Here is a 17,878-nt window from a genome sequence, read left to right as displayed (position 1 = left end):
TTAAAGTGGAACACATGAAAGACAATGAATATATTATATTATCATAAATGTATCTTTTTGGTTTATCAACAGAAGTGGAAAATATCTGGCATTTCTGGCCTGATTTCTGGCCGATTTTGTGTTTCGCACTTTGCATGTGAGATTCCACAGCTTGGGTTTCCATCATGACGAGTTTAAGAAAAGGAATTTTATTAAATTACTTAAGAAAAAAAAAGACAATAAATGAATTCAATGCCTTGTGAGACTTTTTAAGGATCCACAGGAACCCTGATGGCATGTATGTATTGTAGATTTACTGAACCTTGCGAGGCACCACAAGACGAAGCCCAGACCGCAGTAAGGATCCAGGCAGATGGCTATTTGGCGTGAGGAGTACAGCTCACACTGCAGCTTTATGGAGCGACACAGAGCACTGACCGCTGCATGAGATATCTGCAACAAACAAGAGTACACATTAGAAATAAACTCAAAGGAGAAAACCACTTTTACTGTCAGCTCACTATTTTTACTTCACTCCGTGTTGTCCTGCAAATGTCAGCAGGCATTAGCTTGGGACAGAAGTAGGCTTCACAATAACTGATTGACTGATTTCTACCAATCATCAACAATAACCTTTCCTACTCACAACTCTGCTCTCTTGCTCTCCAGGAATCCCCCAACAACACGGGTAACTTTTTACCTTTTCGGGTATTTTCTCCTTTGCTCAGTGTCACTTCAGATTTCCATTAAGTTGATTGAAACTACTTAATAACAGACTTTTTGTTTTCCTCCAGCAGACATTTATGTTGGGAAACTTTATGTAACATAAATTTAAGTATCTACAGCAAGTCTGAATAGGTCTATTTTTATGTAAATGGCCTCTCACTGTTCAAACACACCATTTGCTGGGCAGTCACTGATCTTTTCTATTTGTTTTTAAGAAAAAAAACACATGACTGAAGCAATTCAGGATTCGTTATCTGCTCAATACTTACACCATTTCTCACAGGCCATGCAGCTGCAGAATCATGTTTAATTTGATGTCTCTACACAAAATCAGACTGTGGTTCACAAGGTATGAGAGTTTTCAGTGGCATAGGTCATAACATCACTTAATCATGCTAAAGATAAAGAGGTCCATCTGTCGGGTCTGACTGATTTTTAATGGATGTTTTCTGCTCTGCTAGTGTTAGTTATTAGGGAACATTAGGATCCTTTTGTTGTATTTCTGGCCGACTAATGACTAATATTCATTCCTTTAGCTCTATTTTTGGTCTCCACCAACTCCCGAAGGAAATATCTCTATGTGTATCTTAAGCTGCTGACTGCTACGGTAAAGTATGTTCACCAGCTAGTTGCTAAATATGTTTTCCTGCCGTGCGGTGCTGAGCAGGGAAGCAAAACTTTTTCACTGAAGACAGTGGCCTACTTTTGAGTTAACAAAAGTGCAGCACGAGTGGACCAGAACATTAAAGTCATTAATTGGACAGATTAACAATAAGTTGAAACTCACTTTATAGCTCCATAAAGCAGAGGGGAGCTGCAGATTCAGGTGATATATCACTGTAGGTTCATCATTTGATAAACTGTTATGCTAAAAATATCAATTACAGCCACTTCAAAATGTGGAGACCCACCAAAGGAGAGAGACACGTAGGAGCTGAGCAGCTATACACATAATAGCATGCAGGTATTGGGTTGTGATCAAGAGTATCAAGAGAGCACTGCAGTGTTTGAAAGTGAAGCTCATGTGTCTCACCTTAACCCCAGTCAGCATGCCTGTGGTTGACACACTGAAGTCCAGATAAGCAATCATCTCTGCTGTGGGCGGCTTATAGATCTGTGGAGGCCGGCGGCGAGGAAGGTCATCTGCAAACACGGAACGGTGCATGTTTTACAGAGAACAAAGTAAATATTAAATTATATTGAACAATTACACAAAAAATGAACCATAAACAGATGCATTCTATACTGTTGATTACTATCGCTCTTGTGTACTGGTACTAGTTTCAGCAACTCTTTCAAATTCAAATGTTGCAGAATGTCATAACCGTATACTGAAAGGGAAACAGATATACACAGTGTGCACTGAACACTTATCTACCCACAAGTTTGTAGTTTGTATAGTGACTGAGCAATTGTAGTAACTGGAGAGACCACTGTCCTTCTTCCGGTCCACAATAAATGACACAAGTGTTTCTGACAGAACTGCGCACTTTATACACAACTAACTCTACAGTCACTGTGATGACTACTACTCGCAACTGACAAACCTTTACTGTGTTGAATTTCGGCCCTTTACATTACAAATACTTAGCCACAACAAAGTGAGGATAAAGACTTATGTAAAATTAATTCTACTATCTATTTATTTGTTTTCTAACCATCTTGTCATGAAACGCTGCACACCTAATGTGGTTTAAAGGGTTAAATTTGAACTTTGGACTGAAGGTGGCACCAAAGAAGTTGTGTTGTTTTTTTGGGTTCACATCATTTGCAACATTTCAGAGTATTAAAATTCCTATTGATAAATGACTTAATGATAAGACATTTTCACATATGGTGAAGTTTTGCCTGAGCATGACAAATAAGAGGCCAATTTCATGGAGAACATTTTGACATTTCACAGTGGGAAAAGCAAAGGTGGAAATATAATTCCATGTAGGTGCTTGAGTCATTTTGTCGTGGCTCACTGGGACACTTCAGAACAGAGTTATTGTTAATGTTATCAGAAACTCATGCCAACTTGGACGAGTCAAAATGTCTGCTGGAAAAAAAGGCCTATCTTGTGGTATCTTACCTGTGTCAATGATTGTTGGCCACGTTTTAATGTTTACAGAAGCAGCAGCCTCTTTGGAGCGCAGAGTCCTCATGAGATTTTGAGTGGTAAGGATACACGCAGCTTTACTGACCTGGTAACAGAACACAAGCACGATTCGTCTGAACAGGAGAAGCTGCTAAAAACTGCAAAAAAAACAGCCAGAATCACACATAAACACCATCTATCCTCTTGAAGCCCAACTGGACTGTTGAGGCCAATATATTAATTTTTGAGAACTTATCAGCAGTATCAGCTGATTTCTTTTTACTTTTACATAAAAAATACCATACATTACTATTTTGATAAAGTTCCATTAATTTGCTCTTTTTTAAGACATTTAGACATTTAACAGTTAGAAAACATAAAAAAAAAAAACTTGTAGCAGGACATAGCTGACAAATAGTGTATGCAGGACTGCCTTAAACTGGATGCCCTTATTTTCACTTTTAGTCATTTTAATGAATTTTGGGGCACTGCATTTTTTGTTCTAGAAGGTCTAAACTAGTAGAGAAATTCTCATGTTTTTTCTTAGATAACAGAGGCATCATAGGTGGCTCAGTGTCCATTGTCTCCAGGTTATTAATTAAAATATGTACATTACAGGTAGGCCAAAACTAAAAGAACATTGATGGAAAGAAAGAACAGACATGTACAGTATATGTATGTATACACAAACCCATGAGCACCCAATGAGACATGAGCATGTGCAAAACAGCACCCACACTTACATCAATAATCATGCGAACAGTGGGAAGCGTGGCTGCCAGGTTCTGAGGGTGTGGAGGTCTGACGTTCACAGGAACAACTCCGGCGTAGAGACAGCCATAAAAGGCAGCAATCAAATCAATGCCTGAGAGAGAGAGAGAGAGATGCAGGACCAGGGTGGGTTAAAAAAATGCGAGATAACTCACTAAAATTAAAGAAATACTTCACCCACAAAATAACAATTTGTATGTAAGTTACTCATTGCATGTGACCCTGATTTTGTGAAGAAAACGGTGAAACGGTTTACCTCCACAGTGAACGAAAAATTAAAATTATTGAAATAAATGAGAAAATTAAAGCTCTCCTCAAAGACAGTCTCCATTGACAAAAAAGTAATTTAACCTCACTGATCACGAGAGCTGCTCGTTTACCCCTGCTTTGATCAGTCAATTTGTTTGTGTTATTGTGTGACTTTAGTGTTATAAAGAGTTTGTGTGGATTCAGTAACATCACACAATAACTAAGTGAGGCAGCAGCAGACCAGCATCTCCTGTGTTCAGTGAAGTAAAATGTTTTTATTAAGAAAGGACTGTCTGTGTGGGAAGTACAGAACGTTATGATTGGAGAAATGAGACTTGAATTACACTGCACGAGTAGTGTGAGCGTTTGTAAACAGATGTTTTGATATAGTTTTGCTGTTGTAACACGTGGACCCCTTTTACTTCAATTCATCAATTATTTTTTCTGTTTTCATATTCTTTGTTCACCATGTAGACGTGCATGAAAAACACAGTTTTCTTCATGAATTCAAGCCAACACAGGATGAGTAATTGATTAACACATGATCATTTGTGAGGAATTCCTTTAATCTCCGTGGGAGTAAAAATCATAGTAACACACATGCAGAGGCAGAACCCACCGGGAGGATAAAGCAGCACGACGTTCTCTCCAGTGTTGATGCTGCCTTTCTCACTGAGCGCTGCGGCTATCTTCTCTGCTCGCTTGTGAAGCTGGACGCAGGTGGCTGTGCTCACTGTCACACCCTAAAGGAGCAGAATAATGCGCAGAGGAAAAGACAAAAGGTCATCAGAAAAACACAGAATAATTTATGTAGCAATATCATGAATCTTGTGCTTCACAGTCACAGCAGACAAGCTGTGTTTTGCAGCATATGAACGAGTCAGTTTGATACCTTTGCGTTAAGGAGAACAAAGAGGACGTGGTCTGCATCTGTCTGTGCCCTCCACTGCAGAGCCTCTGTCAAATACTGGTGCTGAAATAAAAAGAAATCATAATTAGCTTACTGTGTATATGAGGAAGTGCTTTAATACTCTTATACATTATTACAAAAACAACCACATTGGGCTTATACAGGGAGGAGATTTGTGCTGATGGAGGAACTCAATTTAATACACCTATAAGGAGGCGCTCAGAGACTGCATAACTCATCCGGCTAGCATAAATGATGTCATGCCAACGCGCAAACAATTAACACCACAGACTCTGAGCCAATCCAGCTCTTAAAATAATGAACAATAACTTAGGATGTGAAGGGCTTGCAGTAAAACAAGGGGGAGCTACAGAAGGTGCGCATCTCGTGACACAGATATAAAATAAACATGCACGTTTTTTTGCTCGTGTCACATTTTAACGCAAGAACACACAATAAAACCACAAAACAATATAGATTAGAGCATGACAGGAGGGAGAGATGTTAGCAGAGAAGGGGGGGGCATGATTCTTACCATCACAGTGGGCCACATACAGAGCTACATCCAGAGAGAGACGAGAGCAGAAGGAGAGAAGTGTCTAGGTTTTTACAACCATAAAACTGTGGCTGAGCCTGGACCATTGTGACACTGGAAAGGCTTCAAACTAGAGGTTGACTGATTTGCCTGTGCCGATTGGCCGATGTATCTGTGCCAGTAGGACATTTTACGAACTATAGTTATCAGCAGAACTTGGCTCTGATTGTAGTCTCCACCTGTAAAAACAGGGGCGACGTCCCCAAGGAGGGTGGCAGCTGGATCAGTGGATTCAGCCACAGAGGCCATGCTTGATGTGTTTCTGACAATATTTTTAATGCAAAATTGAACCATACAGTTGCAGAATCTGTCTTTTTTTTAACCATTACTTTAAAAGATTTTCAGGAGTTTTCAGAGGTGTCAGGTCACACTGGATGTCCCTGATTTGCATAAAGCGGCCTGGAATCAAAGAGATGAGGAGTGGACGCCCCATCTGTCACAGTGCAACGCGGCGCTACCAGAATGCATTGCGCAGCTGCTTACACAGGCAATGAATGGAAAGCACTGAAATAACAGATCCTGTGGACACATACCTTAAGTGTTTTGTTCTTCATTTTAACATCTGTTTACATGAATGTGACTGAGTAAATGCTGCCACTTCCTTTTAAAATAAAAGATGATAAAAATAAAAAACATTCCTACGTAGATTTTGGTTAGTCGCATGTTCTGTTACAGATTTATATATCATTTATTTATCACTTCGTCTTAGATGTTCAGTTCAACAACTATACAGTTTAAATACAGGTATAGATTGCTGATTTCCAGCACTGTCAAACCTTTCCGCAGTAGGTGGGGAGTTGATATCTTTTGATTAATCAGCTGTTGACTTTCTCCTCTTCCAAATGAACATTAATGAAACAGCCTTTAATAATCCAATATCAGTCGACCTCTACTTTAAACCTAACTATGTATATCATTATAACACACTGAACTTTGCATAATTACCCTGCTGATTCTGAAGGGACATGCACATCGTTCTTTTGAAAACAAGAGTGTAGTTAAAAAGTTATGAGACACAGAGATAACGGCTGAGAGAAAGTGGACAGGTCATGATACCTTTCGGACAAGATCCTGGTCTTCGATCATGCCAAGGTCTCTGCCTGCAGCCTGTGCAATCCTCTTCCCTGCCACCAGGTTTCCCACCATCACAGACGCAGGACCTACACCAACTTCAAGAGCAACAGAGTGTGAGAAAGACAGAGGAAAAAGAGAGAGAGAAAGAGAACAAGATAGTAGGAGGAGAAAGCATATTTCCCATTAAATTCACGTTTTATCCGCAGAAAGATTAATACCTGTCACCTCAACAGTAATCCCGTCAGAATCAGCCACGACTTTAAGTCTTACTTCATTGAAAGAAAACCTCCTGAACTGCATCACTATTTTGGGAAACACCAATGTCACAAAACAAACACAACTAATCCAGTGTGAAAACGAATGGTGCACGTGGCTGTGTTCAAGTGCGCTGATTGCGTGACATTTCCTGAACTTTGCCACAGCCAGGGGCCAATGTGGCAGAAACATCGCTTTCCTAAATTCAGAAACTGTTATGTGTGCGTTATGTAACACTACCGACCATGCTCTTATTTTACAAAACACTTTATAAGCCTGACTGACTCTCACATGCCGGACAAGCAACGATTCCTCTCATCGTTGGGGGATACTGTCCGCAGACACAGGACGCTTTGCTTACCGGGCTGCTTCTGGCGGGGCTTGGGCAGGTTGGTGACACACGTATGGGGACACATCAGGATGTTGCAGGGGTGCAGGTTGCCGTCTAAGAAGAACTGCTTGGTGTCAGAGATGTGGATGCCACCAAGGGGTGTTTTGGGTAAGGTGTTGGCCGGAACCAGAGCCAGACAGTAGAGGCCCACCTGGTGGATGCTGTCGATCGCCTGCAGATGAAGTTAAGATGAAGCAGTGAAGATGGTTAGAAAATAACTTGCTAGACAAAAAACTTTTCTTTTTTTTTGGACTGGTCTTTTGAAATTCTACACTATAAACTTCTTCCAAATGTCGTACCATGAATTTTTTCAATATCTGGAAAGACAACTTTTTTTGACCCTCTTTTTCACATGCTATAGCATGACTTTTTTCAACATTTTAATTGTTGACTTTATTGTTGAAGGGGATAGAAGGGGATATAACATGCAGCAAAGCATGCAAGCCGGTCTCAAACATGTCACTGCATCAGGCCTTAGGCGTGTGGGGTGCACGCTCGACCTGATGAGCTTAAGGCTGTCCTGATCTTTCAACACTTTTAATATTCCCTTTGTGGACCCTTTCTTCCACATTTTAAAGAGAGTGAAGGTGAATAAAACCGTGGTTAACAGAAAAGTGATTTTGTTTCTATATTGCAAACTGGATGAAAGCTAAAAATCATATAATGTTACTACCACTAGTAAGAGATTTACGGTGCTTGTTTTGGACCTTATTAAGTTTCTGGTCCCCCTGGGGACATTGTTCTTTAGGGTTGTGATTTTTTAATAATTTTCACTGTTTTCATGCATACTTGGGAAGGCTGTCAGCTCTTATAATAAGTCTATAATATGCTGTTAAATCAAAAGTGTTCTTCTTGTCCACTTAGAGGATATTTTTGTCCCATACACTCCCAGCAAAACTGAACTTTTTGATCCTACTGACATTTAAGGATGGAACGCCTTTTTTTTTTTTTTGGTTTCGATCCTGCAGTCCTGACTTCAAAGTTGTTTAAACTTGGTTACTGATGTTGTTCACTTCCCCCCTAATTTCAGATCATATTCCTGTTGGAACTTGTCCTGTTACATTGAGAAGCTTTGATTGTTTTGGTGGTTTTTTTATAGGTAAAAAGTGCTGCTATACTCCCATTATAAGATCGAGAAACACTGACCAGTCAAAGCAGACTGGGCTTTTTTGGGGTGGGGACTCAAAATGGAGTGCCTCAGACAGTGTGAAAACAGATAATATGAGGAAAATAAAATGTTATATGTCATCAAAGCATGAAACTCAAAACAAGTGTGAACCTAAAAATGAGCAGCATAGGACCCCTTTAACCAAAGCTGCTCCAGACTTTGGAATTTGAGAAATGATGATGGGGTGATGCACCTGAAGCACTCGGCTCATCCACTGGAAGCTGTCCTCCTCGCTGGCATCTGGCCTCTGCTCTGCAACAATCACCACCCTCTCATCATAAAACACTGTGACTGAGAACACAGCGATCCTGACACACACACAAACACAGACACACACAGACAAATATATTAATTTATTCAGGGGGAGTTGAAGTCAGTAATCTTTACGCATTATTAACGCTACATGCAGTCGTGAACCATTTTGAACATGCCGTGCTACTTTTGTACCACCAGATGTCAGTAGTGATCAATTAAATTTCCCACAGAGGCGCTCACCATCTTTCTACACACAGACCTTGCATTAAGAAAAATTAAGTGGTCTCCTCACCTCCCACGGTATACAGTCTTGACCGGCTCCACGGCAAGAGCGGTGGCCACCAGGTCGTCTGCATTGTGTCTCCGCCCGCTCACCATCAGCAGACCCTCAATCTTCCCCACCACAAAGATCAGACTGCCCTGCACGGAGCAGGAGGACACACAGCGGGGTCATTATAGTTCAACTATACAGACCAATTCAAAGATGGAGAGAGAGGGGGACGGTTGCCAGGGCAGCTCAAATTACAACAGATGTTTTACTGTAATGAAACGCTCCTACTTACTGGGCCAACGAACCCCAGGAGGCCTGACCGCACAAATGGAATCTCTCCAATGGGAACTCCATTAGCATTAACTGGAATTACCTGAACACAACCACACAGAGAGGGCAGAAATATACCAAAGAAAGAAACCAATTAACTGTCTGACGGTATCAGCACAGGAATGCTGTGAATTCGGATTTCATACCTCAAAAGTGTTTTTTGTGACTCCAGGCAGGCCGTAGTACATGTTGCCTCCGGCGCGGGAATTGATTATTATCTCACCTATCTCATCTGTTTTACACAACTGAGGAGGCCCGTCTGGCTTCACAATGCACATCAGAGCTGCAGACACATAAAAGGAACATTCAGACAAATACAGACTTTACATAATTAAGGAATCAAACAAAAACACTTTAGCCATTTCATTCTTTTTTTCTTTTTTTGACCACACAACTTTTTCCCTCTACGTTAACATATTTATTTTCCTAGAAGCCAAAGATCTTTAGTTTCACATTGAAAAACTGGTATACTTCCTCTTGTTTTTGAGAGTGGCGGACTCAAAAGAATTAAGAAAGAACGTATTTTGTGGAAAGGGAGTCTCATTTTCCTCTGTATTGTATAATTAATGCTACTGTGGTGACCCACAAAGAGATATTATAGAGACATTCACCAGGGACTGCTGCTCTTTCAAGAAGCAGAGTTCAGAGTTGACAGAAAGGGATTCTGGAAAATAGAGTTTTAGTGCTTTCTTGTAGTCTTCCTGCTTGTGGACTGTGTGCATGTGTTGTTGCTGTTTTGAAGTGAGAGTAAACAGACTCTACTTGACTCAGTCTCTTACCGCAATACCTTATCTTACTGAGCCATTACTAACCATACATATACGCACCTTTTAGCCTGCTGTGGAACAGTAACTCCAAACACGTTAATCCAGCTCGAGCCACCTCACTAGCATTAGCTAAACCTGCTTTTGTCATCATCATCATCATCATCATCATCATCATCATCATCTGTATTAACCTCCAGTGCTAATATGTTTTGCAGACAGTGAGAGTAATGACAAAAACACTGCTGACACATGCTTTAGTAAAGTTGTGAGGAGCAGCTTTTGTCACACAACAAACAGCTCCTAAAACGCTGGCTCAGATTTCCAATGAGGTGTTTCTTTGAATTACTCACATAATGGGAATTGAAATGCTCACTTTCTAACCTGAAAAACTATTAAAAATTAGTAACAGCTTTTATCTTTGAGTTAAAAAAAAGAGCTTTTCGGCAAATAAAGATGATAAAGCTGGCGATGCTAAGTAAAGTCATCACAATTGCGCTCTAAAATTGAAGAGCACAAAATAACAATGTGGACCTGCCTTAGTTCAGGCAAAGAATAAGATGAATAAGTGTCAATATTTCTATACAAACTAGTAAAAAACAGCGATAAAATACTGCATCATCAGCATATAAATAATAATTTTACATTAATTTGGAATTGTTTTGCAAACCAAAAGTTATCTCATCATCTTGTGTTCATGCAGCTGAGAGTATTTTCTTGTTGATAAATTAAAGCGTTGGCTGCAAAACACTTCAAATAAATCTTTTCCACAACATTCATATTTGTTTATTGGGCTTAAATTTCTGACAGACTGTAGTTAATAAATGTGTTTTTTGGCAGCTCTTTCCACAAGCACCTATCTGTCATTTGTTATTTTTGCCAAGGAGTGCGGTTCAGGTTGGGGTTCAGTTTGTTTGTCAGCAGCATTACGGAAAAACTACTTGCCTGATTTTAATCAAACTTGCTGGAAAGTTGTAGCAAGTGCCCAGGAAGAACGTATTAAATTTTTGAAGCGTATAGGAATCACAGGGCCTTATTTACAAAATGATTTTTCACTTTTGTTAACATTGCAAGATGCCTTGGTGTGGTCTAGGTCTGGGCTCTCTGAGTGCCCTTCCAGTTTTTCATGTCTTCCTTTTGACTCATTTATCTTTCCCTCCATCCTCACCTCCAGGCATGACGTGTCCCACATCTTGTACAGTCAGGGCGGAGTTCTTGTCCTCTGTGTTGACCCTGATGACACCGTGGCTCAGGCCGCCCATGGAAAGGATGGCACGGGCGGGGAGGGGTGCACCCGGTACTCCCGGCCTGCACAGGGGAGAGTTTGATTAAACATGAATGTTTCCATCCATCGCATCTGTTCTTACAGCTAGCCATCTGCACACCCACCCATGTGCACAGCCACATACAACAGACTACACCCTCAACCACCATAAAAAATCAAAATTTAACCTTAAGGGAAGCAGTGTGTATTGTTTCTTCGGGTGTGAGGGTGGGAAGAAGGAAGAAGGAAGAAATGGGAGGGGGGTGAAAATAAAGCAGTTTTTATCTTCTTTTTTGTTTGTTTTTTCCCTCTTGTATCGTCCTTTTTGTCCCTCTAAAGCAATCCAACAAAAAAGGAATTATGGGTCAGTGACATACCTGCGTATAGCCACAGTCATAGCCTCAGGAGAGGTGGCGCAGGGACAGATGACCTCAGGTTTCAGCCCGTGGGACTGAAAGACGTTCAGAAAGGCATCACAGGAAGACACCGACCCTGGACAGAAAGAGGCAGGGGATTCAGCGTATTACATCTCATTTGTGTCGTTTGAATTGACCTAGTTTCACAAAGCTTGGGGTCATGAAGCACTCACAGGGGTTAGCACCATCAGCAACAATCAGCATCCTTAATGAAGCCAGGCTAGTGTCTCTCTGGTCCCGATGAGCCATCATGGCCCAGTGTAGATCACGGCACTTCACCAAAGCAACACGAGCTGCACGAGAACAAAAGTGACACGTCATCTTATGTTATTTCCTTATTTTCTGTCAGATATATATATATAATTTTATAATGTTAGATGTGTTTGTATAAACATGGCCAAAGTTTAAAATAATGGGATTAAAGATCGTGAATGTAATTCCTGCAAGCAAAAAACCTCAGGCTTTACACTGTTCTGAACACTGATATGTTTTTTTTTCCACTTTTTAGACGAGCTGACACTAGCTTGTGACGAATTTCTTTATATGGCCATCTGCTCCAGGCACACTACTGACATTTCAAAGCCCACACTGCTACATGTAGCTACATGCTAACATTGGTGATTCATTTAAACTTTGTTGCTGGTGTGGTTAATTTCTCCCGGACTTTGAATCATATTCCCACAGGAACATGTCTGGTTGTGTTTAGAAGCTTTGATTGATGATTTTTCACGGTAGAAGGTGCTGCTATTCTTGCCTACAGTCATTCCGCGGCTGCATTGATGGTGCAGAGACACTGAGACTGGGAAGAACCAAAAATGCTGACCAATTAGAGCAGACTGGGTTTTCCAGGAGACGGGCTTAAAGAGACAGACACTAAAACAGAGCGTCTCAGACAGAGGCTAAAAACAAGTGTTCCAGTGCAGACAGTATGTGGAAAATTAAGTCATTTTTTACCATTAAAGCATGTAAACATGTTCTAGTAAAAAAAACAAAATACATGTATCAACCTGAAAATGAGCATAATGAGTACTCTTTAAGCATTTTTTTACATTATCCTTTGATATGGCATTATTCAAGCTTAGAGAGCAGTGTTACCTTTGTGGATGTGAACCCGCTGTACCCAAGAGAGAGGACATGCCTTCATTACTGCATAGGGAACACTGATAGTGTGTATTCTGTTCATCACAGCCTGGAAACAAAAAAAAAAAAACAAACCTGTTATAGCAGCTAATATCATATATAAATATCATACAATGTATTTATTTTTTTCCATTGCGACACAATCCCTACATTGCTGCATTCTACTAAATTTTGTTCTTAAATGAAAAAAAATGAAAACAAAACAAAATGCACAGACATATACTTACTGTGAGAACTCCATGCCACAGGCCCATATCCTTTTTAAAGTCCAGGACATTCACCAAAGTTTCCCCTTAAAGTAAAGAAAGACAAAAGTGACTTCACACTCATGATAAGTGTCTTGATGAAGAAACTTGCACTCATGATGGATGGTGGTGTCACTCTGCTTCCTTACTCACCTTCACAGTAGTTGCAGGCCTGCGTCAGTGCTTGGCAGTGGGTCAACATGGCTACTTTAGACACAGCCACTCCCACCACTGTACCCTCTTTACTCGCCTTGTACTAGACAGAGCGGAAACATGAGCGGAAAATGTGAATACAAACCACAACATGATTTTCTTTTCATATTACATCAGGATGCAAGTCAGGTTTTAAAGGAACAGTTCATACCCAAAATCAAAAATGTATATTTTTCCCTCTTACCTGCAGTCCTATCTATCATCATCAACATCTAGATTGTTTTGGTGTGAGCAACAGAGTTTAAGAGATATCAGCTGTAGAGATGTTTGCCTTCTTTCCATTTTAATGGAACTAGATGACACTCGGCTTGTGGTGCTCAAAGCGCCAAAAAATGACATTTGAAAAACTCGACAGCAATGTCTCATTCCAGAAATCATGACATAGTTACTCAAAATGATCCACAGACCAGTTTCAAAAAGGAACTGTTTTCTCCCGCAAACCGTATCACCATGTAGAAGAAGTGTGCATCTTTTGCTACCTCACCTTGCACCATGGAACTAGCTAACGTAATAGCTCAGCCGAGGAGAGCGCCATTAATGTTTACACCTAGTGAGCAATCCATGAGTAGCTGCAAGCTTCCTTTTGCGTGGTGATTCAGTTGGTGGATGTAGAAAGAAAACAGTTCCTACATGAAACTGCTCACAACAAGGTCTGTGGATTATTTTGAGTCACTGGATCATGATATCTTGACAGAGAAAATACTGTTCACTTTTTAAAATGAATTTCAGCTGAGTGCCATCTAGTTCCATTATATTGGAGAGAAGGAAGACATCTCTGTGGCCGATATCTCCGACACTTGGCAACTGACAACAAAACAATCTAGGCTGATAAAGAGCACTATAGGTAAGAGGAAAAATGTGATTTTGATTTTGGGGTGTACTGTCCCCTTAAAAGCAAGCAATAACAGAGTCAGCTGACACAGCAGTGAGCAGCTCTGTTACCTCTATATATGCAGGGTCAGTGTTGGCAGTGGGGATATGCGGCTGCCAGTCTTTGGAAGGCTTGGTCAGGTATTTTGAGTCTGTCACCACCCACTTGAGTCGAGGCCAGCCTATCAGGGAGAGGCATCAGCAAAGTCAAGACAAATCAATGGGGCATTATACTATGTATTACGGAATATAATAAATGGGAGTCATTTCAAAACGTTACACAACCATTTCGAGTACACTGATGCCTCAATTCATCTTCACTTCTTCATTAAAGCACAAAAGTACATTTGATCCCAAACAGTCTGAATGTGAACTGGTTTTTAGCCATGACATGTTTTACAGCAACATTTCATAAGAGAGTACTTTTTTTTTTTTTTTTAAATGATCAAGATTGATAAAAAGATAATTACTGAATAAAGTTCAATATTGTCAGAAAGCTCTTACTGACCTTTGAACTGCATTATTTCCCCAGTGGGTGTTTTGGGTAAACCCTTCAAACAGATCTCGCTGGTCAGAGCCAGACCAACACCACAGCTACCGAGCAGAAACCCCACCTGGCTGATACCTGCATCCTAAAAACACCACACACAAAAACACATTCATTGTTAAACAGAAAAAAAATAATTTTGTACTCACATGGACACGTTGGATGGTTTTCTTACTTTGCGAGACAGTGGTACTTCAATAGGTACGGGTATGACTTCAGCCAGGAGGCAGCCGTAGAAGGCCACCCAGAACATACCGGGGTCACTGTTGGGGTACACCAGCGCCACCTAACAAGACATTAAACTTAACATTCAGGACCATTTCATGTTAGCTCATACGGAATAAAAAGTTTGTCTAAACTGATGCTGTGAGGCTGTACACAGGCACAGAGCTACACTGAGCTAAATATTACCATCAGCATGGTAATGGGCACAATGGCAATGCTCACATTTTTACCACCACGTTCGTTACATTGTTAGTTTTTTCAATGTTCTGTGTTTAAATGCTATGACATCAGTGTCTTGCACAAAGGCACACCAAAAAGTTCAAATAGTGTATGTTAAGTCACTATCTTTTGCCAAATGAGGTAACTGAGCCTATGGGCAACTGATGAAAGTACAGCAAAATTTGTATATCAGCAATATTATGAACTGGGTGTGGAGGGTGAGATTTGTGGGAAAAAATCTGTATTAAGTTACTGCTAATGCAAACCAAACAATTCCAACAGCTCCAGCTTCACATGAAAAGCATAAAATTGGAAAAACATGAGCTGACTTTTTATTAAAACAGTGACAGGAAAAGTTTTTCAGTGAGCTTAGTGCAGCCTCAATCGCTCATCAAAAATTGGTCTACAATACATATTACATTAAAAAAAGGGAAATAACTGTGTTCCCTTTTAAATTTTTTCTTCTTCTCCTTTTTATTATATATTTTTTATTTTATTTTTGTTTTTGAAATCTCATCTTTTTCCTCCACTAGCATGGGTATATACAGTCCACCAACAATATCTCATTTGAGATGAGCCCGTAGCTCTCACTGTTTTTTCTGTCAGTTAATATGACACAGAATTTTTACAGTATGTGGTATTGTCGGCTTCTTTTTCTGATTTCATCACATTTGTAACTTTTCTCTATTCCTCTGTGACTGGTGTGCCTGGGCTTACACTGGACTACTATCTAGATTAATATGGACTTTATTTAATTCTTGCTGACCTGCTGGTGCTGTCTCTGATGATCTCCTTCCCCTTCTTGGGTGTAATAAAAAAGTAACCCTTCACGTAAGATCTAACTATTAAGTTTTATTTTAAATATCCTCTGTGACCTGACAGTTCTCTCCTGTTTTTCTTTAAGTGTATCTTAAAAATATTAAATATCTTTGGAAAAAAACCCTAAACCTAAAAAATAAAGTATAAAAAAGAAAACAAATGGTCTAAAAACCATAACAATGGTCATTTCTGACATTTTTTTGACAACTGATCAGTTTGCAATAAGGAACAATAAGGTACAGCTGCAGTGAGCTATTACATTAAGAGCGGCAGGTGACAGCTGCACACCTTAAACATGGTGAGGTAACTAACACCTGTCACTGTGCCCTGCTATCTGCAGACTACAGCATAAAATCAGATCAAAGCTGCTTACAGAATGATGGACAAAGACCAATTATTGCCTGACTCCTCTATTCAAATGACAAGTGACTGAGATCTGTAGCATGACACCATGTATGTTACCATCAGTAACTACAGGCGTCACCAAATCAACCAGGACTGAAATCTCTGACATTGCACTCCATCCATGCAGAAAATACTGCAAATTGTTGCATTCCTCTGTGCTAAATGAATCTGTCAGGATGACACTACCTGGGTTTGTTTGTTGTGTGTATTGTGTTTCGTGTCTCTCACCCTGTCGCCAGGTTTGAGGATTTGCTCGTTCTTTGCGCCCAGCTTGTTCAGGAGGGTGTACGCCAACTTCACACTGCGACTCCACAGTTTCCCTAACAGACAGAAGGTGGAGGACGGTCAGTAACATGTCTTACCACTGCCAAAAAGCTCTCATGTCACAGAGTACTTTCATCTCTTTATTATCACAGTGAACTCCTGAACTCTAAACAGGAATATCTCTCAACCTGTATTTGTATGTTACTGCCACTGATCTCACTCTATAAAGGTTCTTCCAGTCTTTCATAGAATTAACAGACTAGAGTCTCACCATAAGTCAGCGTGTAGAGAGGTTTGCCCGTGATGTCAAGGGCAGTGAGGGCAGGGCTCTTCCCCTGAGTGGCCCCCCAACGGGCCAGCGCTGCCTGCAGAGCTGGGGGCCAGTTACTGACCACGCCCAAAGGCTCCCCTTTCACTGGGATGATCTGACGGCCCTCCGGCTTGGGTGTGTTGGGGTCCAGCTGGGGCACTGTGACAGAGACAACAGAACACTTTTGTGTGAACTATTTAACCCGTAAGTCTTCAAATCACAACAAACTGTACTAATGAGCATTGTAAACATCAATATTTTTTTATTTCAAATTGTCACTTGGATCTCAAGTCACCAAAAATTGGTTCAATGCTCTAATAAGGCACTCTTTGTACACTGTGTGCTTTATTATTGGATTATTGGTTAATAATGCTTTATAGATCAGTTATAAGCCATTAATAACACCATGTTTTGAAACATGCCTTAGACTGTTTTCTATTAATCTGGACTAAATTCCATTTATTAACAACTTATCAACATTTACGACTCAAATGTATCTATCAGTTACCTAACTACATTTATACTAGATTATTACTATAGGGAGAGGATAAACACTAGCCAAAGGGATTTTTTACAAGCTGGCAACCAAAAAGGTTGCTCTTGATTTTGGCTTATCATTGATCTATAAAGCATTGGTAAATTATTTATGTTACAGTTAATAATGCCATTAGTTACAATTAATAAATACTTGTTTACCGAATATGGTTTTCCCTTTTTTTTTTTTTTACCTTAAACATAGAACAATGTCTTGACAAGCTATTCAAACTCTGAGTCTAAATACTGTCAATGATGTAGTACATTTTTGGTAAATTAAAAAAAACACCTTCTAAAGCACTTAAAGGTGCAATGTGTGAGATATGGCCAGAATTTTAGTTGAAAATATTAAAATAATGAAAAAGAAATTAGAAAAAGTAGAACTGCCCCAAGTACTTTTCACTACGGGTTAGGTGATTTGAGGGATATTTTGGCTATCTTGAATAAATCTTGGAGGGGGTCAATTTTTGTCATTTTATTATGCATGTTGAAGAAAAACAGCGTGTAAAGCCAGCGTAATTGCACATTCATTAATCAAACCTGAGGTAGTGATTGTTGAACAGTGAACAGACTAATCGAGACAATTTAG

The 17,878-nt window shown here is 40.0% G+C and overlaps 1 protein-coding gene across 2 annotated transcripts in view; it reads right to left on the bottom strand.

The window, feature by feature from the left end:
* LOC121952865 (disco-interacting protein 2 homolog B-A-like) overlaps positions 1-17,878 on the bottom strand; it is a 56,908-nt gene that overhangs the window by 6,239 nt on the left and 32,791 nt on the right. The window contains exons 9-32 of one of the 2 annotated variants that reach the window (XM_042499725.1): positions 16,717-16,914; positions 16,410-16,501; positions 14,689-14,799; positions 14,475-14,598; positions 14,039-14,148; positions 13,037-13,139; positions 12,866-12,930; positions 12,594-12,687; positions 11,672-11,791; positions 11,460-11,574; positions 10,987-11,126; positions 9,201-9,337; positions 9,017-9,097; positions 8,746-8,873; positions 8,392-8,506; positions 7,001-7,202; positions 6,367-6,479; positions 5,251-5,274; positions 4,698-4,778; positions 4,425-4,548; positions 3,529-3,650; positions 2,780-2,891; positions 1,739-1,848; positions 302-432 (exon numbers count right to left, since the gene is read on the bottom strand). In XM_042499725.1, the coding sequence (XP_042355659.1) occupies positions 302-432; positions 1,739-1,848; positions 2,780-2,891; positions 3,529-3,650; positions 4,425-4,548; positions 4,698-4,778; positions 5,251-5,274; positions 6,367-6,479; positions 7,001-7,202; positions 8,392-8,506; positions 8,746-8,873; positions 9,017-9,097; positions 9,201-9,337; positions 10,987-11,126; positions 11,460-11,574; positions 11,672-11,791; positions 12,594-12,687; positions 12,866-12,930; positions 13,037-13,139; positions 14,039-14,148; positions 14,475-14,598; positions 14,689-14,799; positions 16,410-16,501; positions 16,717-16,914 (2,752 nt within the window). The remainder of the gene's footprint in view (positions 1-301; positions 433-1,738; positions 1,849-2,779; positions 2,892-3,528; positions 3,651-4,424; positions 4,549-4,697; positions 4,779-5,250; positions 5,275-6,366; positions 6,480-7,000; positions 7,203-8,391; positions 8,507-8,745; positions 8,874-9,016; positions 9,098-9,200; positions 9,338-10,986; positions 11,127-11,459; positions 11,575-11,671; positions 11,792-12,593; positions 12,688-12,865; positions 12,931-13,036; positions 13,140-14,038; positions 14,149-14,474; positions 14,599-14,688; positions 14,800-16,409; positions 16,502-16,716; positions 16,915-17,878) is intronic. The other variant, XM_042499732.1, reaches the window with a different exon arrangement.

This window comes from Plectropomus leopardus, chromosome 2 (genome assembly GCF_008729295.1).
Source record: "Plectropomus leopardus isolate mb chromosome 2, YSFRI_Pleo_2.0, whole genome shotgun sequence".
NCBI lineage: Eukaryota > Metazoa > Chordata > Actinopteri > Perciformes > Serranidae > Plectropomus > Plectropomus leopardus.
The sequence above is the reverse complement of the archived record's forward strand: the minus strand, read 5'-3'. Positions and strand labels throughout refer to the sequence as shown.